General features: G+C 52.8%; 3 protein-coding genes across 4 annotated transcripts in view; 1 reads left to right on the plus strand and 2 right to left on the minus strand.

The window, feature by feature from the left end:
• SLC25A42 (solute carrier family 25 member 42) overlaps positions 1-1180 on the plus strand; it is a 26274-nt gene extending 25094 nt beyond the window's left edge. Inside the window, exon 8 of the mRNA XM_024767422.1 lies at positions 950-1180. Within this exon, the coding sequence (XP_024623190.1) occupies positions 950-1035 (86 nt within the window). The 3' untranslated portion in view covers positions 1036-1180. The remainder of the gene's footprint in view (positions 1-949) is intronic.
• A 316-nt stretch (positions 1181-1496) lies between these two features.
• Positions 1497-10955, minus strand: TMEM161A (transmembrane protein 161A). 2 transcript variants are annotated; one of them, XM_024767257.1, is made up of 12 exons: positions 10905-10955; positions 7949-8052; positions 7437-7517; positions 6953-7050; positions 6684-6840; positions 5685-5836; positions 3289-3349; positions 3049-3192; positions 2832-2945; positions 2516-2690; positions 2301-2397; positions 1497-2023 (listed from the first exon to the last, which is right to left on the minus strand). In XM_024767257.1, the coding sequence occupies exons 1-12, from the start codon at positions 10905-10907 to the stop codon at positions 1770-1772; spliced, it is 1440 nt and encodes a 479-aa protein (XP_024623025.1). In that variant the 5' UTR covers positions 10908-10955; the 3' UTR covers positions 1497-1769. The 2 variants fall into 2 exon arrangements, with proteins under 2 accessions (XP_024623025.1, XP_024623026.1); XM_024767258.1 differs by lacking the exon at positions 10905-10955 and adding an exon at positions 9887-9998.
• Positions 10956-17293: 6338 nt separating this feature from the next.
• Positions 17294-18414, minus strand: part of MEF2B (myocyte enhancer factor 2B) — a 20437-nt gene continuing 19316 nt past the window's right edge. The window contains 1 exon segment of the mRNA XM_024767479.1: positions 17294-17332. Coding sequence (XP_024623247.1) covers positions 17294-17332 — 39 coding nt within the window.

Genomic DNA, 18414 nt, shown 5'->3' on the forward strand with positions numbered 1-18414 from the left:
TTTTTTTTTTTTTTTTTTGCGGTATGCGGGCCTCTCACTGCTGTGACCCCTCCCGTTGCGGAGCACAGGCTCCGGACGCGCAGGCCCACCGGCCATGGCCCACGGGCCCAGCCGCTCCGCGGCATGTGGGATCCTCCCGGACCGGGGCACGAACCCGCGTCCCCTGCATCGGCAGGCGGACTCTCCACCACTGCGCCACCAGGGAAGCCCGTCATTTTTATTCTTAATGTACATTTTACATATGCTAAAAGATTACATTGTGAAAAAAACAAGACGGGCTCAAAATGGAGTCACTTACGCTAAGGCTTATGTCACCAAACTGAGACTTAATTACAGTTTCAGCTCGTCCAGAAATGGACTCTGAAACCAGTCAATCAGAAATTGCCTGATCAGCACAAGTAAGGTGATCTACCTGAGACAGCTGCCATCCCCTAAAGGAAAGGGACCTTGCCACAAGTCTACTTTTCGCTAATATAACTTCCTTGTTCCCACTCCCTTTTGCCTTACAAAAGTCTTTTATACAGCTCCTCAGAACTCCTTTCTATCTGCTGGATTGGATGCAGCCCGATTCATGAATTGTTATATAAAGCCAATAAGATCTTTAAAATGTACTGTTGGATTTTTAACAACACGTACATTAGAATACACACGTGCACGCACATGGGTTTCCCACCGCATGGCCACAGCTATAGGAAAATGCCAGTTGGTGATGGACCCTTGTCCTCCTTCTCCTGGGTCACCACGGCCTCAACAATGTGCCCATTTGCTGTGTGTGACCTTGATAAGAAGGCAGTCCCCCTGTACTTGTGGAAGAGGGCGGTATCCCCCATGGCCCCCTGCCCAGTACCATGGGCTCACCCACCTCCCTCTCCCCCCATTTCTCTCACTTCTCACACTTGGTCCATTTCTTCTCACCCCCTTTCATTCTCTCTTTGTTTCTTCCTCCCAGGCCTTTGCTATGCTGTCCCTCCATCATTCCCTTCTTTCAGCACTGAAGCCCCGGACTCCCCACCCAGCCTGCACCACTTAACCTGACAGCATGCAGAAAGCCGCTTCCCAAACCGTCTGGATCCTTTTTGTAAAAAGCAGCTTGCTCGGGCTTCCCTGGTGGTGCAGTGATTAAGAATCCACCTGCCAATGCAGGGGACACCGGTTCGAGCCCTGGTCCCGGAAGATCCCACATGCCGCAGAGCAACTAAGTCCGTGTGAAACAACTATTGAGCCTGCACTCTACAGCCCGTGAGCCACAACTACTGAGCCCACGTGCCACAATTACTGAAGCCCGCGTGCCTAGAGCCCATGCTCTGCAACAAGAGAAACCACCACAATGAGAAGCCCACACACCACAACCAAGAGTAGCCCCCTCTCGCCACAACTGGAGAAAGCCCGTGCATAGTAACAAAGAACCAACGCAGCCAAAAATAAATAAATTGATTTTTTAAAAAATCGGCTTGCTCCTTTATTTGTTCAGAAGAGTGCCCCCTCCCACCCCCACGCCCACCCCCACTGCAGTCAAACTGGGCACATGCAATCTGGGAACAATGGCTGGCCGTGGGACCCTCTGCCGCTGGGCCTGGGGAATCAGTTTCTAGGCAGAAGCTCAGGGTCCAAGGCGTGGCCACGGCTCAGGCATGCAGTGAAGGGGACTGGCACAGCAGACGCATCTGGGACTCCCAGGACCACATTGCACCTGGGGACACTGAGGGGGTGGCCCGCGCCCCGCTGGCCCAGGACCAGACCTTGGGGCTGCAGGAGTGTCTGCAGGCGGGCTAGGAGCCCGCCAGATGCTGGTGGAAGTACAGGCCGAAGAGGCTGGAGAGCAGTTGGCAGGTGGCGATCCACCAGATGAGGAAGGAGAGGACGCCGCGGAGGAAGAGTGGGGGGAGCAGGCTGCCCAGGACCCCGGCGATCAGGGCCACGGTCTGCCGGGCCTCGTCCTCCTCGGGGCCGACCGGGCCATCGAGGGCTGAGGACGGGGTGGGGGACAGCGGGGGGACGGGACCCAGGCCCCAGGAGTAGCCGCCTGCGAGAGAAACAGGGTGGAGGGAGGGATGGGTGGAGGCGCAGGCGGAGTTGGCCTCCAGGATCCCCACCCATGCTGACACTCACCCGCCCCGCCCCAGGCTCTGCCTCCTTCCACCACCTCGGCTACCCCAGGCTCTGCCCGCACCTCATCTTCGGGCCCCACCCCAGGCTCCGCCTCTGACCTCGCCCCCATCTCAGGGCCCTCCAGCCTCAAACAGCCCCGCCCCGCTCCAACTCCAGACCCCGCCCCCGCCGTCTCCCAGGCGGGTTCTCACCCAGCGTCTTGAGCAGCAGCGTGCAGTTGAGTGTGAGGATGAGCGGAGTCAGGTACTGCAGGCTCACAACTGTCACGTAGCAGTACACCCGCACCACCTAGTGGACAGGTAGCAGTGGCTGCAGCAGGGGACCTTCGGGCTCCGGGTAACCCCACGCCTGAGGGACAGGGAGCCCCGCCCTGAGGCCCAGGTTCCCTCCCCGCCCGCGCCGGTACCCGCCGTTGGATCTCTCGGGCCTCGATGCGGCCGGCCTCCCGCCGCAGCTGCTCCACTCGAGCCTTGGCCAGGCACAGGTAGGCCTGCAGGTGGGGCCGGGTCACCGCCAGCCGCAGCAGGCACAGTGCCACCAGCATCCAGAGACGCAGCGAGTCGAAGGCCGAGTCGGACAGCCTGCGCCGAGAGGGGCGAGGGGGCTAGTGAGGCTGCCCTCTGCCCCAGGATCCTCCCCCAGGACGCACTCCTCCCTTAGTCTCAGAGTCTGGAGTAGCCAGAGGGGGCCCCAGCTGCCCTGCCTCCCACTTCCATACGCACAGAGAAAAGGACGTGCTCCCAAAGGGAGCCTGGTGCAGGAAGTCCCGCGCCATGGGCTTGGTCCAGAGCCACAGGACAAACAGGGGGGACAGGAAGCTGGTGTGCAGAAGGAACCTGGGGGCAAGGGCGCAGAGCAGGTAGGCTTGGGCACCCACCATCCCCACCGGCCCCTTCCCTAGGCGCCCTAACGCTCCATCCACCCGGTCCCCCACGTAACTGCAGCATGGGCCGGTCTTCTGACATGGTCAGTGCATCATGGTGGGTCTGGGCCAGCCGCAGGCCTGGGAAGGTGAGGAAGGCACCCAGCATGGAGCCCACTGCCGCCAGCCCCACGCGGATGGCCAGCTTGACCAAAGGAAGACTGGGAAAAAGAGAAGGGTCAGGGCCCCGCGGCAGGTCAGCACCCTGCCTGCAGGTCGCAGCATGCCGCTGGTCCCCCTCCCTTCCCAGGACTCACGCCCAGTCCCAGCCCTGTGTCTTCAGAAGTGGCTCCAAGTTCTGGGTCATACTGGCCAGGCCTAGGGAAGACAAAGAGAGGGTGGTGTCCAAAATAGACCCCTGGGGCCTCAGAGCCTACTCTGCCCTCCTCCCAGACATCCTTTTGTCCCCCAGGTAGGAACACACTAGTGGCAGCCAGGCCCTGTGAGAAGCATGAGGACAATTTTGTTCTCCAGTTATGTGAAGCTCAGGAGAATGTGCTAGACGGACACCCTTGACTGGACTGAGGGACATGGGGGCGGAGGGCACTGAGTCTGAGCTTCCCCGAGGCTGGAGGGTCATGAAGGGCTCCACAGGAGGAAATCAAAGTCCTGGAAAGATTTCTCAGTTCAGGCCCCCACATTTTCCATGGAGTAAAAGCAAATAATGTGAGCTCACAACCAAAATCACCAAACACACAACACAATAAATTACCATAAAGGTGAGTCAGGAGAAAAAAAACAAAGGACAAGTTTAGACCCCAAGGCTTCTGTGTGAAATGCCTGAGGAAAATAAAAGTTGGAATTGCAGAACAGGTGACATGAGACTACCTCAGAGGATCAGGTGGATTTGCAAAGGAATCAGTTAAGCTCTTCCAAAAGGAAAATATAATTATTGAAGTGATAAGTTGTTAAACAGCATCTCAGAAGGAGCCAAAAGAGGAAATGACGAATTGGATCTGAAGAAATCACTCAGATTCCAACTAAGAAAGACAGGAAGGTGGGAAATGTGATGGAAGATTAAGAGATAAGGAGGACAGAATAGGAAATTCAATATAAGTCAAGTCTGAACCCCAAAAGGAGAGAAGAGAGAGAATGAAGGAAAAGAGATATTGAAAGGTAATTATTGAGAAGTCTGCAGAATGGATGATACATACAAAGTATGTAAAACCCGATAAATACAAAGAAATCCATACCTAGACACACTGTGGCAAAACTGCAGAATACCAAAAACAAAGAGCTCACAAAGCAGTCAGAAGTTATGACAGATCACCTAAGAAGAAGGACAATTAAGCTGGCAGCCACTGTCAACAGCACAAAAGAAAAGGAACAAATAGAAAGTGAAAATGTAAGATGGTAGAGACAAGGCCAAATATGTCAGAAAACACAATAAATGTAAGTGGATTAAATTTTGAAGTTAAATGATACAGACTATCAGACTTGATGGAAAATATCCAGGTAGGGAATTCCCTGGCAGTCCAGTGGTTAGGACTCTGAGCTTTCACTGCTGAGGGCACAGGTTCAATCCCTGGTCACGGAACCAAGATCCCGCAAGCCATGCAGCACGGCCAAATGAAAACTTAAAGAAAGAAAATAAAGAAAGAAAATATCTATATCTATATATTTATTATTTTTTAAAGTAGACATACCTCAACATGAGGTCACTGGAAGGTTGAAAGTAAAGGGATGTCAAAAAGATATAACAAATACTAATCAAAAGAAAGGTAGTATTGTATATTTGAAAGTTGCTAAGCAAGTAGATCTTAAAAGTTCTCATCACAAGAAAAGAAAATTGTAACTATGTGCGGTGATGGATGTTAACTAGATTTATTGTGGCGCTCATTTTGCAGTATACACAAATATTGAATCATTATGTTGTACACCTGAAACTAATATAATATGTCAAGTGTATATCAATTTAAAAAGAAAAGAAGGGCTTCCCTGGTGGCGCAGTGGTTGAGAGTCCGCCTGCCGATGCAGGGGACACGGGTTCATGCCCTGGTCCGGGAAGATCCCACATGCCGCGGAGCGGCTAGGCCCGTGAGCCATGGCCGCTGAGCCTGTGCATCCGGAGCCTGTGCTCCGCAACGGGAGAGGCCCAAACAGTGAGAGGCCCACATACCGCAAAAAAAAAAATAAGAAGAAGAATAAGAAGAAAAGAAGGGGCTTCCCTGGTGGCGCAGTGGTTGAGAGTCCGCCTGCCGATGCAGGGGACACAGGTTCGTGTCCCGGTCCGGGAAGATCCCACATGCCGCGGAGCAGCTGGGCCCGTGAGCCATGGCCGCTGAGCCTGCGCGTCCAGAGCCTGTGCTCCACAACGGGAGAGGCCACAACAGTGAGAGGACCGTGTACCGCAAAAAAAAAAAAAGGAAGAAGGAAATAAGGAAGGGAGGGAGGAAGAAAGGAAGGAAGAAAGCTGGAAAGGCTATATTAATACCAGACAAACTAGACTAAGATGGAAGTATTATTAGAATCAAAATGGGTCCATACATCATGAAAAAAATGGCAGATTTGCCAGGAAGATGTAGCAATTTTAAACTTGTAAACACCTCGTCAATTAGCCTCAAAATACGTAAACACTGACAGCAATAACCCAGAGGCTTAAACCCCAGGCCCCAGACTGCAGCAAAAACCCCAGGCCCCAGACTGCACATACCTGGCTCCAGGCCCAGCTCAAGTGTCTCCTCCGGCACCACCTGCACCAACATGGCCAGGAGGAGGAAGAGGAAGGCGAAGGTGAGGCAGACTGAGCGCTCGCCCCCCTCCTCTGCACTGAAGTACAGCCGGGTCACGGTCAGGAACACCTTGCTGGGGGCAGGGCTAAGGAGGCCTCCAGTGCCTGTAGTGACCCCTCCCCCATCCACCACCCCCAACCAGTGACCCCCCAACTCCAGAGCACTAACATGGAAGTTCAGGCTTGGAGTCCTGGGGAGCAGAGGAGTGAGCTGCCGGGCAAGCCCAGGACACGAGGCTTACTGCTGTTCAGGCCTGTGTCATCAGCGAGCAGGCGGTCCTGAGCCAGGCCTCCAGCTTGGCCTCATCACACTGCCCGTGGTCAGTTAGAAATGGCCAACTCTGTCTCTGTCTGTCTGTCTGTCAGGAGGTCAAGTCTCCCTGACTCACTCAGCCTCCTGGCTGAATTCACAGCTCCTGAGTTTCCCGTTCCTCTGAGAGGCTAAAAGAGATACCAGTCTCTATCTCCAATCTGCCCTTCTTTGCAAGCCCATTCCACAAGGACATTGTCTCCGACTTGGGTCCTCAAAGTCACAGTTTTGCCTCTGCTCTCTATGCAGCTTCCGAAAAAAATTACAGAAGGGACGTCTCTTTGCCAGCCCCTGCTTCTGTTCTAGACTGCTGAGTTGCTTTGACCCAGAGAATGGACAGGGGTTGGGTGGACCGACTTCAGGCAAAGCCTCAGGAGGCCTGCAGTGCCGCCTTTTCCTTCCTGGCCGCTGTGGTGAGGAAGCTTGCTCTAGACCGCTGAAAGGCAAGCCCACTCGGAGCAGATATGAGGCAACCCAGCTGAGCCCTGGCCCAGGCAAACATAAAATAGTGACTGCTTTACACCACTGAGTTTCTGGGGCGACAAGGAGCCTGGGATCCAGCTTCCACACGCCTCCACCTTCCCCACCTGGGGAGCTAAGAGGAAGGATACATAGAGAAGGCGATGGCGAGCAGGCACCAGAACACAGCGATGTTGGTCTCTTTGGCCGGGCCCAGCACATAGTAGTAGGCCTCTGTGAAGAGGTACACGCCACCCGAGTACACCGCGAAGTCCACAAACCACTGGTACTCCAGGAAGAAGCGCAGGACTGCGGGGAGGATGCAACTGAGTCCCCAGCTTAGCCCGTCCAGGATGCTCCCCCCACCAACCCCACCAAGGTGTGAGCCAAGGGCCAGGGGAGCTGGGGACCCAGCTGTTACCGAGGGCATCAACGGCTGTGAGGGGACAGGTCTCCAGCCGGAAAGGGGTGTCACGAGGCACGGATAATGGCTTCTCCTCACTATAGCCATTGGCCCACCTGGGAGGAGGGGGGAATGTGTCAGAACAGCATCCTCCATCCTCCCCTCCCCTGGCAGTCCACCCCACCCCAGCCTGAGAGGCTCTACCATGTCACCCTCAGAGCACAGGAGGCCTAGGAGGTACTTCTCCCCCAGCCTGGGTGTCCTCTGAATGCCAGGGTGGTGGTCACCACCCACCCATAGGGCTGACCCACAGCAAACTTCCAATAAGCATTAGATGCCAACTGGAGGCAACCAGTGAATGACAGTGACCATCTCGTCAGCCTGGGGTGTCCCCAATTCTCCTGTGCCCAGAGCAGTGCCTGGAAGTGGGCAGGTAAGGCCCTGTGCCCTCATGGCCTCCCCTGGAAGGGAGCCACTTACCTAAGACTGGGGGTTCACTCACCGCTCCTTCCTGCCTCTGGGCCTCTGCTTCCCCGCCAGGGCCCGAAGCTCTTCCTCGGAAGGGTGCTTGTATCGGAAGAGACTAAGGGCAGAGACAGGCAGTCAGGAAAGGAACTGCCATGTGAATTGCCCTAGAGAGTTCACAGTTTCCACCAGATTCTCAGAAAGGGTCCGAAACCCAAACCGGGACAAAAAGAGTTTCAGGAAACAGATCTACAGCTAGAGTAGGGATGAAGGAGAGCAGGAGTGGGGGAAGCAGCTGTTCTTCTGAGTATTTAGATGGTCTCAGCGATGTGTACAATCTGTCAAAATTGATCCAACTGTGTACTTCAAATATTTGCAGATTACTGTACGTCAATTACATCTCAACAAAGTTGTTTGTTTGTTTTAAACAAAACAAAACAAAACAAAAAACCCTCACCTTTCAGGGCTTGAGGCGGGGCTAGGAGAAAAACCAGGGGGGCGGGGCCTTAGGGGGCTCCGCCCACCGCCCGGGGAGGGGGTGTGGCTCACCTGCCATTGCAGAGCAGCCAGCGCGCGAAGGAGCAGTGTGGCGCAAGCCTATGCATGAGGGTGGCGGTGAGCAACGTCACCACCAGCTGCACTCCAAGGACAGCCTGCGGGGAGGAAACATGAAGGGCAGTGCCAGCCAGAGGATCACAAGCTCCCGCCTCGGAAGCCCGGCTATTTATAGAGACTCTGGGGCCAGGTTGTGGAGGCAGGGCCACCCTGGCTCAAGCTGCTTCTTGGGGAAAGGTCCTGGGGTGGGCTCAGACCCAACCCTGGGAGCCCCAGCAAAACGCACGTCCCTCCCCACCACCTGGCTGGGGTGTGGGGCGGCGGAGAGCACGTGCTGGAGCAGACACTGGGGCTCGCTTTCCTCCTTGTGCTACGGATTTAAATCTTCCCAAGCCTCAGTTTTCCTCATCTGGAAATGGGGTGCTTCCTATTTTGTTTCGTGTCCTCTCACGACCACCTTCTGGACCTACAACGAGCCGGGCACACCCAGTGGAAGCGCTCTTCTCCCACGGTCCCACAGATGCAGTTTTTGTAACTGTGTCTCAGGTGAGCTTGTAGTTTCAACGTTCACCCAGGTGGCTCTGTCCCCCAAGTCTTTCCCATCTTAAATTATCCCTGATAACTGAAGTCACCCTCTCTCCCTCTCCCTCCCTTTGTAATCAACCAAGGAGGAAAGCGATCTATTTCTGGCCCACTACCTGTTTCAGGATAAAGACTTACACGTTTGAGTGGGATGACTTTTTTAAATTAGGAATTCTCTTACCAAGTTCTACTAACAAACTTTTAAACAACAATTCATAACACATTTTCATATACTTATTTTAAAACGTTTTAGAAAAAATGTTTTTGGTGATCAGTCTGAAGCTGGGTTTTCCTGCTTGAATGCAGTAAATACCAATTTGCTTTTGTAATTATGTAAAATTAAGTGCTCAGGAGGGCTGTCTGCTAGTATTATGGTATTAACAACTAAAATGAAATAAAGATTACATTAATATTAAAACTAATTGTTAAAATTATCCTTTAATCAGGCAAAAATAAGCTAAATTTAATAGGGAAAGCTCTAATGTGATGGCTATCGGGCCTAGCACTGTAATTCAGAATGACTGCTGAGAAATCCATCATTAAAATAAAAGACTAATAGGATATTTTCTTTATGCTGTGACTTGTAAACTGAGGCCAGGAACGTTTTTTCAGTAATGAGGTGGGGCATCATCTTTCTGGTCTCACTGCTCACCCTCCCCCCACCCAAGTGCAGACTGGCTAGCGGGCATTAATGACCCAGAGCACAGTTGGGCCCCTCAAAGCCGCCCCGCCCTTCCTCCCAGGACCCCTCCTCCACTCCTCCCTGGAAACCCAGCACCTCCCAGCAGCTGCTCCCCAGTCTCCCTGGCTCTCCAGACACCTCTCCCTTGTGACCCATCATCCCCTGGCAGAACCTCTCTGCTGAGCTCACAGACCATGCCTCCTCCAGGCCCTTCCCTGGAGGCCCCAGCACCCACCCATCACTCCCATGGACACTGCTCTCGGCTCCTCCAGGCAGCCCAGGCCCTTCCCAGTCTCATAGTAAACGTCCAACTCCGCTCTTCAGCCCACAAGGCCAGGAGGACCCAGCTCAGGACCAACCCGCCTCACTGCCTGGCTCTCTCCCCCGGCGTCCTCTGCGCCCAACCATTCGAGTCTCAGAGACCCTCCCAGACCCCCGGGCTCTCCATCGCTGACCCCATTACCCTTGGACACCTCCCAGGGAGGAGACCCATGGTTCAAACTGCGATCCCAGCACTTGGAGAGGAAGGACGTTAGAAAGGAAGGAGAGGGAGAGAGAGGAAGGGAGAAAAAGAGGGAGGAAGGATGAAGAAGGAAGAGAAGGGAAGGAGGGAAGACATGCATCCCTCCACCTAAGGCTCCCGAGGTCTGTCCAGGGATGTTTCTCACCGCCCACCCCCAGCAGCCTCCAGTCTTAGGGTCCACGCTCTGCAGATCTCCAAAGATCTCTGAAGCATCCCATCAGCTCATGTCCCTCCTCTGCTCAAAGCTCTTCCCTGGATCTGTGATCCCAGAATCCTGCTAAGTAACATCAATGGGACTTTCCTCCATCCCGTTTCCGAGAGCCCTTCCCCTCACCTCCCACAACATCCCGCACCCTGGAACGACATCCACTTTCATCAGCCCCTTCCATCAATGCTCTTACTTCAGACCCACCTCCAGCGCCCCTCCTCGGGGTCACCCCCCACCCCAGGCAAGTTCAGGCTGCCTTCCTGGCCCCTCCATCCTGTCTCTCCCTCTGTCCAGTCCTAGGGGCTGGGGGGTCTCCGCCCTCGCCCAGTACCAGCCTGACCCACAGGGGCCAGGCTAAGCTTGAAGAATAAACTCAATGGGTTGGACCCAGAACTACGTGAGACCTGAGGGTTCCAACTGTGCTGTCTCCAATTCTGGGACCCTCCCCCGCCCTGAGCCCACCCAGATCCCCTCCGCATGGCCCCCTCGTCTCAGGATTCTCCCTGGTCCTTCGGCACACCCCACACCCGTAGGGAGCCCCGATGGACCCTGTCGGCGCGGCCCCCACGCTCCCGCAGGACACCATCCCCAGAGTGGGCCCCGGGGGACCCCAGATCTCCCTTACGGGGCTCCGAAGGTGTTCAGATCCCAGTACCCTCTACGGGACGACACCCTCAGCAGGACCCCAGGCCCCTAGAGGGCCCCCCAGAGACTTGTCAGAAGCCCAGAACACTCAAGGCCTTCCAGTTCCCTTGTACAACCTCCGACCCCCTCATAGGTCCCGCAGTGAGACCCTGACCCCAAACAGGGAAACACGGCCCTCAGAGCGATCCCAAATCCCTCAGAGACCTCAGTGCCCACAAAGGGATCCCGGTCTCCTCGGTGTCTCCCTGGACCCCCCTCGGCGGAACCCCTAGCCCCTCAGGGCCCCCCATGCTAAGAGTTGCCGGCTTACCATGTTGCCTGCTGGAGCGCTGTGCCGGGACCCATGGGCCTGGAGCTCGGAGCCCCGCTCGGAATTCGACCAATCAAAACCAGACTTTGGTCTGACAAGCAGCCCACCTAACCAATCGTCAGGCTTGGAGCCGGGAGGCAAATCAGGAGGACAAGGAGTCTCTCGCATTGCATGCCGGAAGTTGTAGTTCAAAGTTGCTCAACGAGCTCCTACCGGGGTCTCTGGGACCCCAGGGTGACCGGTGTCTCTGAGACTCAGTCTCCTCACCTGCACGTATTTCGCACGTTTGAGTGGAATACACTTATTCAACCAATCACTGTCTCCCGCTGGGGATTTCTGAGCGTGGAACTCCCTTGATCAAGAATATTTGGTGGGGGCTTCCCTGGTGGCGCAGTGGTTGAGAGTCCGCCTGCCGATGCGGGTAACACAGGTTCGTGCCCCGGTCCGGGAGGATCCCACATGCCGCGGAGCGGCTGGGCCCGTGAGCCATGGCCGCTGAGTCTGCGCGTCCGGAGCCTGTGCTCCGCAGCCGGAGATGTAGGATCTTCCCGGACCAGGGCACGAACCCGTGTCCCCTGCATCGGCAGGCGGACCCTTAACCACTGCGCCACCGGGGAAGCCCAGTTGTGCTTTTTTTTAAGGAATAACAATTTCTAATATTGGTTTATTAATTGTCACAAGTGTACCATATTAATGCAAGGTGTTAATAATATGGGAAACTGGGTGTGGGGTATATGGGAACTCTCTGTACTATGTTCACAGTTTTTTTTTTTTGTTGTTCACAGTTTTTCTGTAAATCTAAAATTGTTCTAAATTAAACAGTTCATTTAAACAAAAGCCTAGATTGTGTATATTTTTTTCCAGCGTTATTGAGATACAGTTGGCATATAGCATTGTGTAAGTTTAAAAGTGATGATGTGCTACACACATATTACAAAATGATTACCACCATAGGATTGGTTACCACCTCCATCACCTAATTATCTTTTCTTTGTGTGTGGTGAGAACATTTAATACTACTGTCTTAGCAACTTTCAAGTACAACAAGGAAAATGAAAGCAGGGGACTTCACAGTGAATAAATTGTATTTTGGGGACTATGTCTCATTACTGCTGTCATCTTTGATCATTTATCTGGCAGACATCCCCATGGTAAATTTACTAGTTTTCCCTTTGTAATGAATAGGTATCTTGTGGACAGGTACTTCTTGACCAAATATCTTGTTTCTCATCATACCATAAACCTCTAATTTTAGCATCTATTGATGATTTTTAAAAATTTTTTATTTATTTATTTTTGGCTGTGTTGGGTCTTCGTTGCTGCACGCGGATTTTCTCTAGTTGTGGCTTGCGGGCTCTAGAGCGCAGGCTCAGTAGTTGTGGCACACAGGCTTAGTTGCTTCGCGGCATGTGGGGTCTTCCCGGACCAGGGCTCGAACCCATGTCCTCTGCAATGGTAGGCGGATTCTTAACCACTGCACCACCAGGGAAACCCACTGATGATTCTTTTTTTTTTTTTTTTTGCGGTACGCAGGCCTCTCACTGTTGTGGCCTCTCCCGTTGCGGAGCACAGGCTCCGGACGTGCAGGCTCAGCGGCCTTGGCTCACGGGCCTAGCCACTCCGCGGCATCTGGGATCTTCCCAGACCCGGGCATGAACCCGTGTCCCCTGCATTGGCAGGCGGACTCTCAACCACTGCGCCACCAGGGAAGCCCCCATTGATGATTCTTGATTGCAACAATTATTCCTGTGTGTTTGCTTAATGGTAATTTTCCACTTTTAAAAAAATTTTATTTTAATATTATTTTTTATACAGCAGATTTTATTAGTTATCTATCTTATACATATTAGTGTATATATGTCAACGCCAATCTCCCAATTCATCCCACCACCACCACCGTCCCACCCCCCGCTTTCCCCCCTTGGTGTCCATACATTTGCTCTCTACTTCTGTGTCTCTATTTCTGCCTTGCAAACTGGTCACCTGTACCATTTTTGTAGATTCCACATATATGCATTAATATACGATATTTGTTTTTCTCTTTCTGACTTACTTCACTCTGTATGACAGTCTCTACATTCATTCACATCTCTACAAGTGACCCAATTTTGTTCCTTTTTATGGCTGAGTAATATTCCACTGTATATATATACCACATCTTCTTTATCCATTCATCTGTTGATGGGCATTTAGGTTGCTTCCATAACCTAGCTATTGGAAATAGTGCTGCAATGAACCATTGGGGTGCATGTGTCTTTTTGAATTATGGTTATCTCTGGGTACATGCCCAGTAGTGGGATTGCTGGGTCATATGGTAGTTCTATTTTTAGTTTTTTAAGGAACCTCCAGGCTGTTTTCCACAGTGGCTGTATCAATTTACATTCCCACCAACAGTGTAGGAGGGTTCCCTTTTCTCCACACCCTCTCCAGCATTTGTTATTTGTAGATTTTCTGATGATGCCCATTCTAACTGGTGTGAGGTGATACCTCATTGTAGTTTTTTTTTTTTTCTCATTGTAGTTTGGATTTTCATTTCTCTAATAATCTGTGATGCTGAGCAGCTTTTCATGTGCCTCTTGGCCATCTGTATGTCTTCTTTGGAGAAATGTCTATTTAGGTCTTCTGCCCATTTTTTGGGTTGTTTGTTTTTTTAATATTGAGCTGCATGAACTGTTTATATATTTTGGAGATTAATCCTTTGTCCGTTGATTCATTTGCAAATATTTTCTCCTATTCTGAGGGTTGTCTTTTCATCTTGTTTATAGTTTCCTTTGCTGTGCAAAAGTTTTTAAGTTTCATTAGGCCCCATTTATTTTTGTTTTTATTTCCATTACTCTAGGAGGTGGGTCAAAAAAGATCTTGCTGTGATTTATGTCAAAGAGTGTTCTTCCGGGCTTCCCTGGTGGTGCAGTGGTTGAGAGTCCGCCTGCCGATGCAGGGGACACGGGTTCGTGCCCCAGTCCGGGAAGATCCCACATGCCGCGGAGCGGCTGGGCCCGTGAGCCATGGCTGCTGAGCCTGCGTGCCCAGAGCCTGTGCTCTGCAACGGGAGTGACCACAACAGTGAGAGGCCCACGGGTGTTAGGGAGTGTTCTAATTTCATTCTTTTACATGTAGCTGTCCAGTTTTCCCAGCACCACTTATTGAAGGGACTGTCTTTTCTCCATTGTATATCCTTGCCTCCTTTGTCATAGATTAGTTGACCACAGGTGCGTGGGTTTGTCTCTGGGTTTTCTATCCTGTTCCATTGACCTATATTTCTGTTTTTGTGCCAGTACCATATTGTTTTGATTACTGTAGCTTTGTAGTATAGTCTGAAGTCAGGGAGTCTGATTCCTCCAGCTCCATTTTTTTCCCTCAAGATTGTTTTGGCTGGATCGTGTATAGTTGATTGCCTTGTCTCCATGGGTGTTTTTGTCTTTGTGTATGAGCCCATGTGGATGTCCGTTTGCAGGGGATTAACTATTTGTGACTTTGGTCCTCTGGACTCAGAGCATTGGCTTGAGAGAGTGTGGGTGGCAGTGGCAGTGAGGGTCACTGGGATTTCCCAGGACCTACATGGGGGTCATGAGACACTCCTCAGAGCTACAGCATCCAGGTGGGATCCAGCAAAGCTGAGGAGGGTGTCAGAGAAGGTGGACCAAGAAAAAAAGGGGGACATTTGTTGCAGGCCCATTGCTCATCAAGCTGGGGGTGCTGACTCAAGTGCTTTCTCCAGCAGTTCAGGGTGCTGGGACAATTGTCCCCATTAAACTGATAAAGATACTGAGACTCTGAGAGGCCCGAATCTAATTCACACCCTGACTTCTATGGGCATAAGGTTTACGAGTCCAGGCATCACAGCACCCCCATGTGGTGAGCCACAGGCAGCTCACACACATCCTGGCCCCAGGAGCTCTGCATCTTCCCTCTGCAGCTTCCCCATTGCAGAAGAGGCAGCTCCATCTTCCAGGTGCTTATCCCCAAACTCTGAAGTTGGCCTTGAATTCTCTCTCTTGCTATATACCTGACCTGTTAGCCCCTCCTGATGGCTTCACCTTCCAAGTGTAACTATTGTCCCAACCAGCCTCCTTCCCTTCACAGCCTCCACCCAATCCAGCCTCCATCATCTCCCACCTGCAGTCCCCTCCTCTCTGGTCTCCTGTGGCTTCCATTCCCCGCTTCCCACCCACCCCCCGCAGTCTGTTTTCCCCTGAACAGCCTGAGGGCACCTGTTGACACTTAAGCCAGACCGTGTCCCTCCTCCGCTCACAATCATCCATGGCTCCCACCTCACGCAGAACAAATGCCAAACTCTTCTCTTGGCCCATGTACTCCATCCCTTGTTGTTTGCTCAGCATCTCAGTTCTACATTGACTATTCTTCACTTCCTATTCTACATTTCATGTGCTATGTTTTCTGTTCTCCATTGGACATTCTTCCTTGTCTATTCTCCATTGGGTGAATCCACATTCTGTCCTACACTGGATATTCCATTTTCCCTGATCCTCACTGGACACTCCCTATGTTTGTTTATGCTAATGTCCCACAACCTCTGTCTACACTGAGGTCCACACTCTCATTCCACACTGTTTCATTCTATGGTGCTCTCTAAAATGCATCTCTATGGTGCTCTCTAAAATGCATCTCTCAGATCTCTGACTTCCATCATCATGTTCGTACCCAGGCCATACTTCCCATGGTGCTTCCAACCAGTGACCGAGCCCCTGGGAGACTTAGAACCCATCTGATAGTGACATTGGCCCTGGCCAACATCACCATGGTGTCCTTAGAAAGACTAGCAGTAGGACACTTCCACACAACCCTCCTTGCTTCCTCCTCCACACAGCCAGCAGGGGCAGAGATAGGATCTGGACCCGGAGGCTTTCCAGAACCTAGTAGCATGTCCACTGTCCCCTTAGGGCCCAGAGCACCTCAAGCTGTACATGTATAGTCACACACACATGACATGTGACACAGCCCTTTTTGGTTTCCCAGGCTCATAGACTAAAAACATGGGGCAGACTCCCTGGAAGCCAAGATATATTTTATTTACTTATTCTTATTTCCACTTTATTTTAAAATTTTGAGTGGGGAGTTCAGAATCCAAAGGGCACTACAGGGCGCCACCTAACGGCAGATGGTGAAAGTGCAGCCTCTCAGGGATGAGGACACAGAGCCACACCAAATGGCCCTGAGGCTCCCCAGTGTTTGAATGCAACGTTTTTTTTTGTTTGTTTTTGTTTTTGCGGTACGCGGGCCCCTCACTGTTGCGGCCTCTCCCATTGCGGAGCACAGGCTCTGGACGCACAGGCTCAGCGGCCATGGCTCACAGGCCCAGCCGCTCCGCGGCATGTGGGATTTTCCCGGACCGGGGCACGAACCCGTGTCCCCTGCATCGGCAGGCGGACTCTCAACCACTGTGCCACTAGGGAAGCCCCTCTCCCCAGCATTTGAAAGCAGCCCACATTTTTATGAACTCCACGCTCGGCACTTACTCTGTGGGCACTGACTTCAGAGACTGGCCCACCTTCTTATCCACAATGTGGGTAAGATCCAGAGGCTGAAAAAGCGGCCCTTTCTGGACATGCCTCAGTTTCCCCCAGAGGACCTGCTGCCTTGGCCTCTCTCCTCCTCCCAAGTCCCTGGTCCTGTGTCTGGTTGTATGGGGAGCTGTGACTGCGACACTGCGGGGGGCCACCAGGTTGACGGTTCATCCACCCCATGTGCCTGGCCAGGGTCCTTGTGACCTGAGGAAGGGGATCCCCAGAAGGGTAACCCAGTTGGAGAAAGTTGTACCTGCGTGGTGACCGTGGTGCATGTGGCAATGGTGCTGCTGGGGTGGCAGGGGCTGTGTGTTCAGCTGGATCCCCAGAGGCTACTGTCATAGGCTGGGGTGGAGACAATGCCTCACCCCTCCTCTGAGGGTGGGAAGGGACAGAAGGGAGCAGGTGGGGACGATTTAGAACCTGAATCTGAGTTGGGTGAGAGAGCTCTCCAGCCTAACTTAAACACTCCACAGAAGCCTTGAGTTCACCCTACACACTCTGCATTTTCTGCAAGTTTCCCTGCGTTGTAAGAGGGGGCTGCGAGTTGCCCATGAAACCGTTTACCGCACATCCGAGCCATCTGCAGGTCCTGGTAGCTCTACCTCCAAACACACCCTGGAGTGTCCCTCCACTGTCCCTCGGCCTCCTGCCTCTTTTGTTCCTGGACCCCACCTCCACCTCACGCCACAGAAGCCCCAGGGAGGGAGGCTTTCACAAACCTTGATCGTGCCATGTTTCTCCCCTGGAAACTAGGGCTCCAAAGCCCCAACTTCACAGGGGATGAAGGTGTCGAGGACCAGGAAGATTGGAGGACAAAAAATGGTCTGGTACTGTACACATTTTCCCCTCTCTCCCTACCCGTCAAAGGAGTCCATGGAAAGTCTTGGCCGGGAAGGGGGACTATAGGAGAAAGGGAGGCGACTGTTTGTGAAGGCTGCACACATTTTTGCCTCTGTATCCACATCCAGGTCTGTGTGCGCTAATGGTGGAATGCAAGGCATTGAATTTTACTGAAAAAGTCCTCTGTGGAGGGCTGGGGTGACAGGGGACAAGGGTCTTGAAATTATTGGTCAAGATGACTCGCCCACAGCCAAGCTGGACCAATCAGCTTTGGACCTTCGTAGAATGATGGTGGGGTAGGGGCATACAAATCTTATAAACAACACTGATACCAACACCGTGTGTTTTTCACATTCTCGTCCAGATCGGTGATCTCCACTAAGCAGACCCTTTGAGAATTGTCAGAGCCATTTCTCAGCTTGGGGCAGTGAGAGGGCTTCCTGCAGGAGGAGTCAGGGAGCTAGGCCTTGGAGGGTAGGAAGCAGTCTAAAAAGGAGGCCAGTTGGGGGTTGCAGGAGGTGGCCCAGGAGGAAGGACCAGCATGGCCCTAGCTTGGAACAGCAAGTATTTCTAAGGGCCTCAGGGCAGGAGACAGAGTGGGTGAGGGCAGCTGAGGAGCTCAGGAAGGTCAGGGGACAGATCTGAGTGTTATAAAGATCCCACTGAGACCACCTGGGGGGTGGTTGGAGGGGAGGAACAAATGGAGCTCCCTCTGGCTCCCTCCTGGATCCCCAAGTCTGCCCTTACACAGGACAGGCCGAAGTGGAGGGTGTTTGCACCACCCCAAAGTGGGTGGATAAACGCCTGGCTCCCTCCTCCCTCCGGTGGAAATCGTTGGGTCAAGAGATCAAGGGATATGCCCATTTAAAAGATGAAGAGTGTAGTGGCCGCTCCAGCGCTCCCACAGCCCAACATTCACGGTTCCCCACTGCCTCTTGCTGCAAGCGATTGCAACCCAGACTGAGCCCTTGACCCAACACCTTCAGGAGCTGGAGCGTAAATAGCCCAGCCCATCACCACTGGGGTGGAACCACTCTAGGTGCCCACTCTGTGCGGTGCCCTAGGGCCCCCAGCGGGCTGAGCACTGCGTCACCTGCTCGTTGGCGCCCCCTCCAGGGCTCCTCCCCTCACCTCCCCGTCCC

The sequence above is a fragment of the Neophocaena asiaeorientalis genome, unplaced genomic scaffold (assembly GCF_003031525.2).
Source record: "Neophocaena asiaeorientalis asiaeorientalis breed wild unplaced genomic scaffold, Neophocaena_asiaeorientalis_V1.1 scaffold87, whole genome shotgun sequence".
NCBI lineage: Eukaryota > Metazoa > Chordata > Mammalia > Artiodactyla > Phocoenidae > Neophocaena > Neophocaena asiaeorientalis.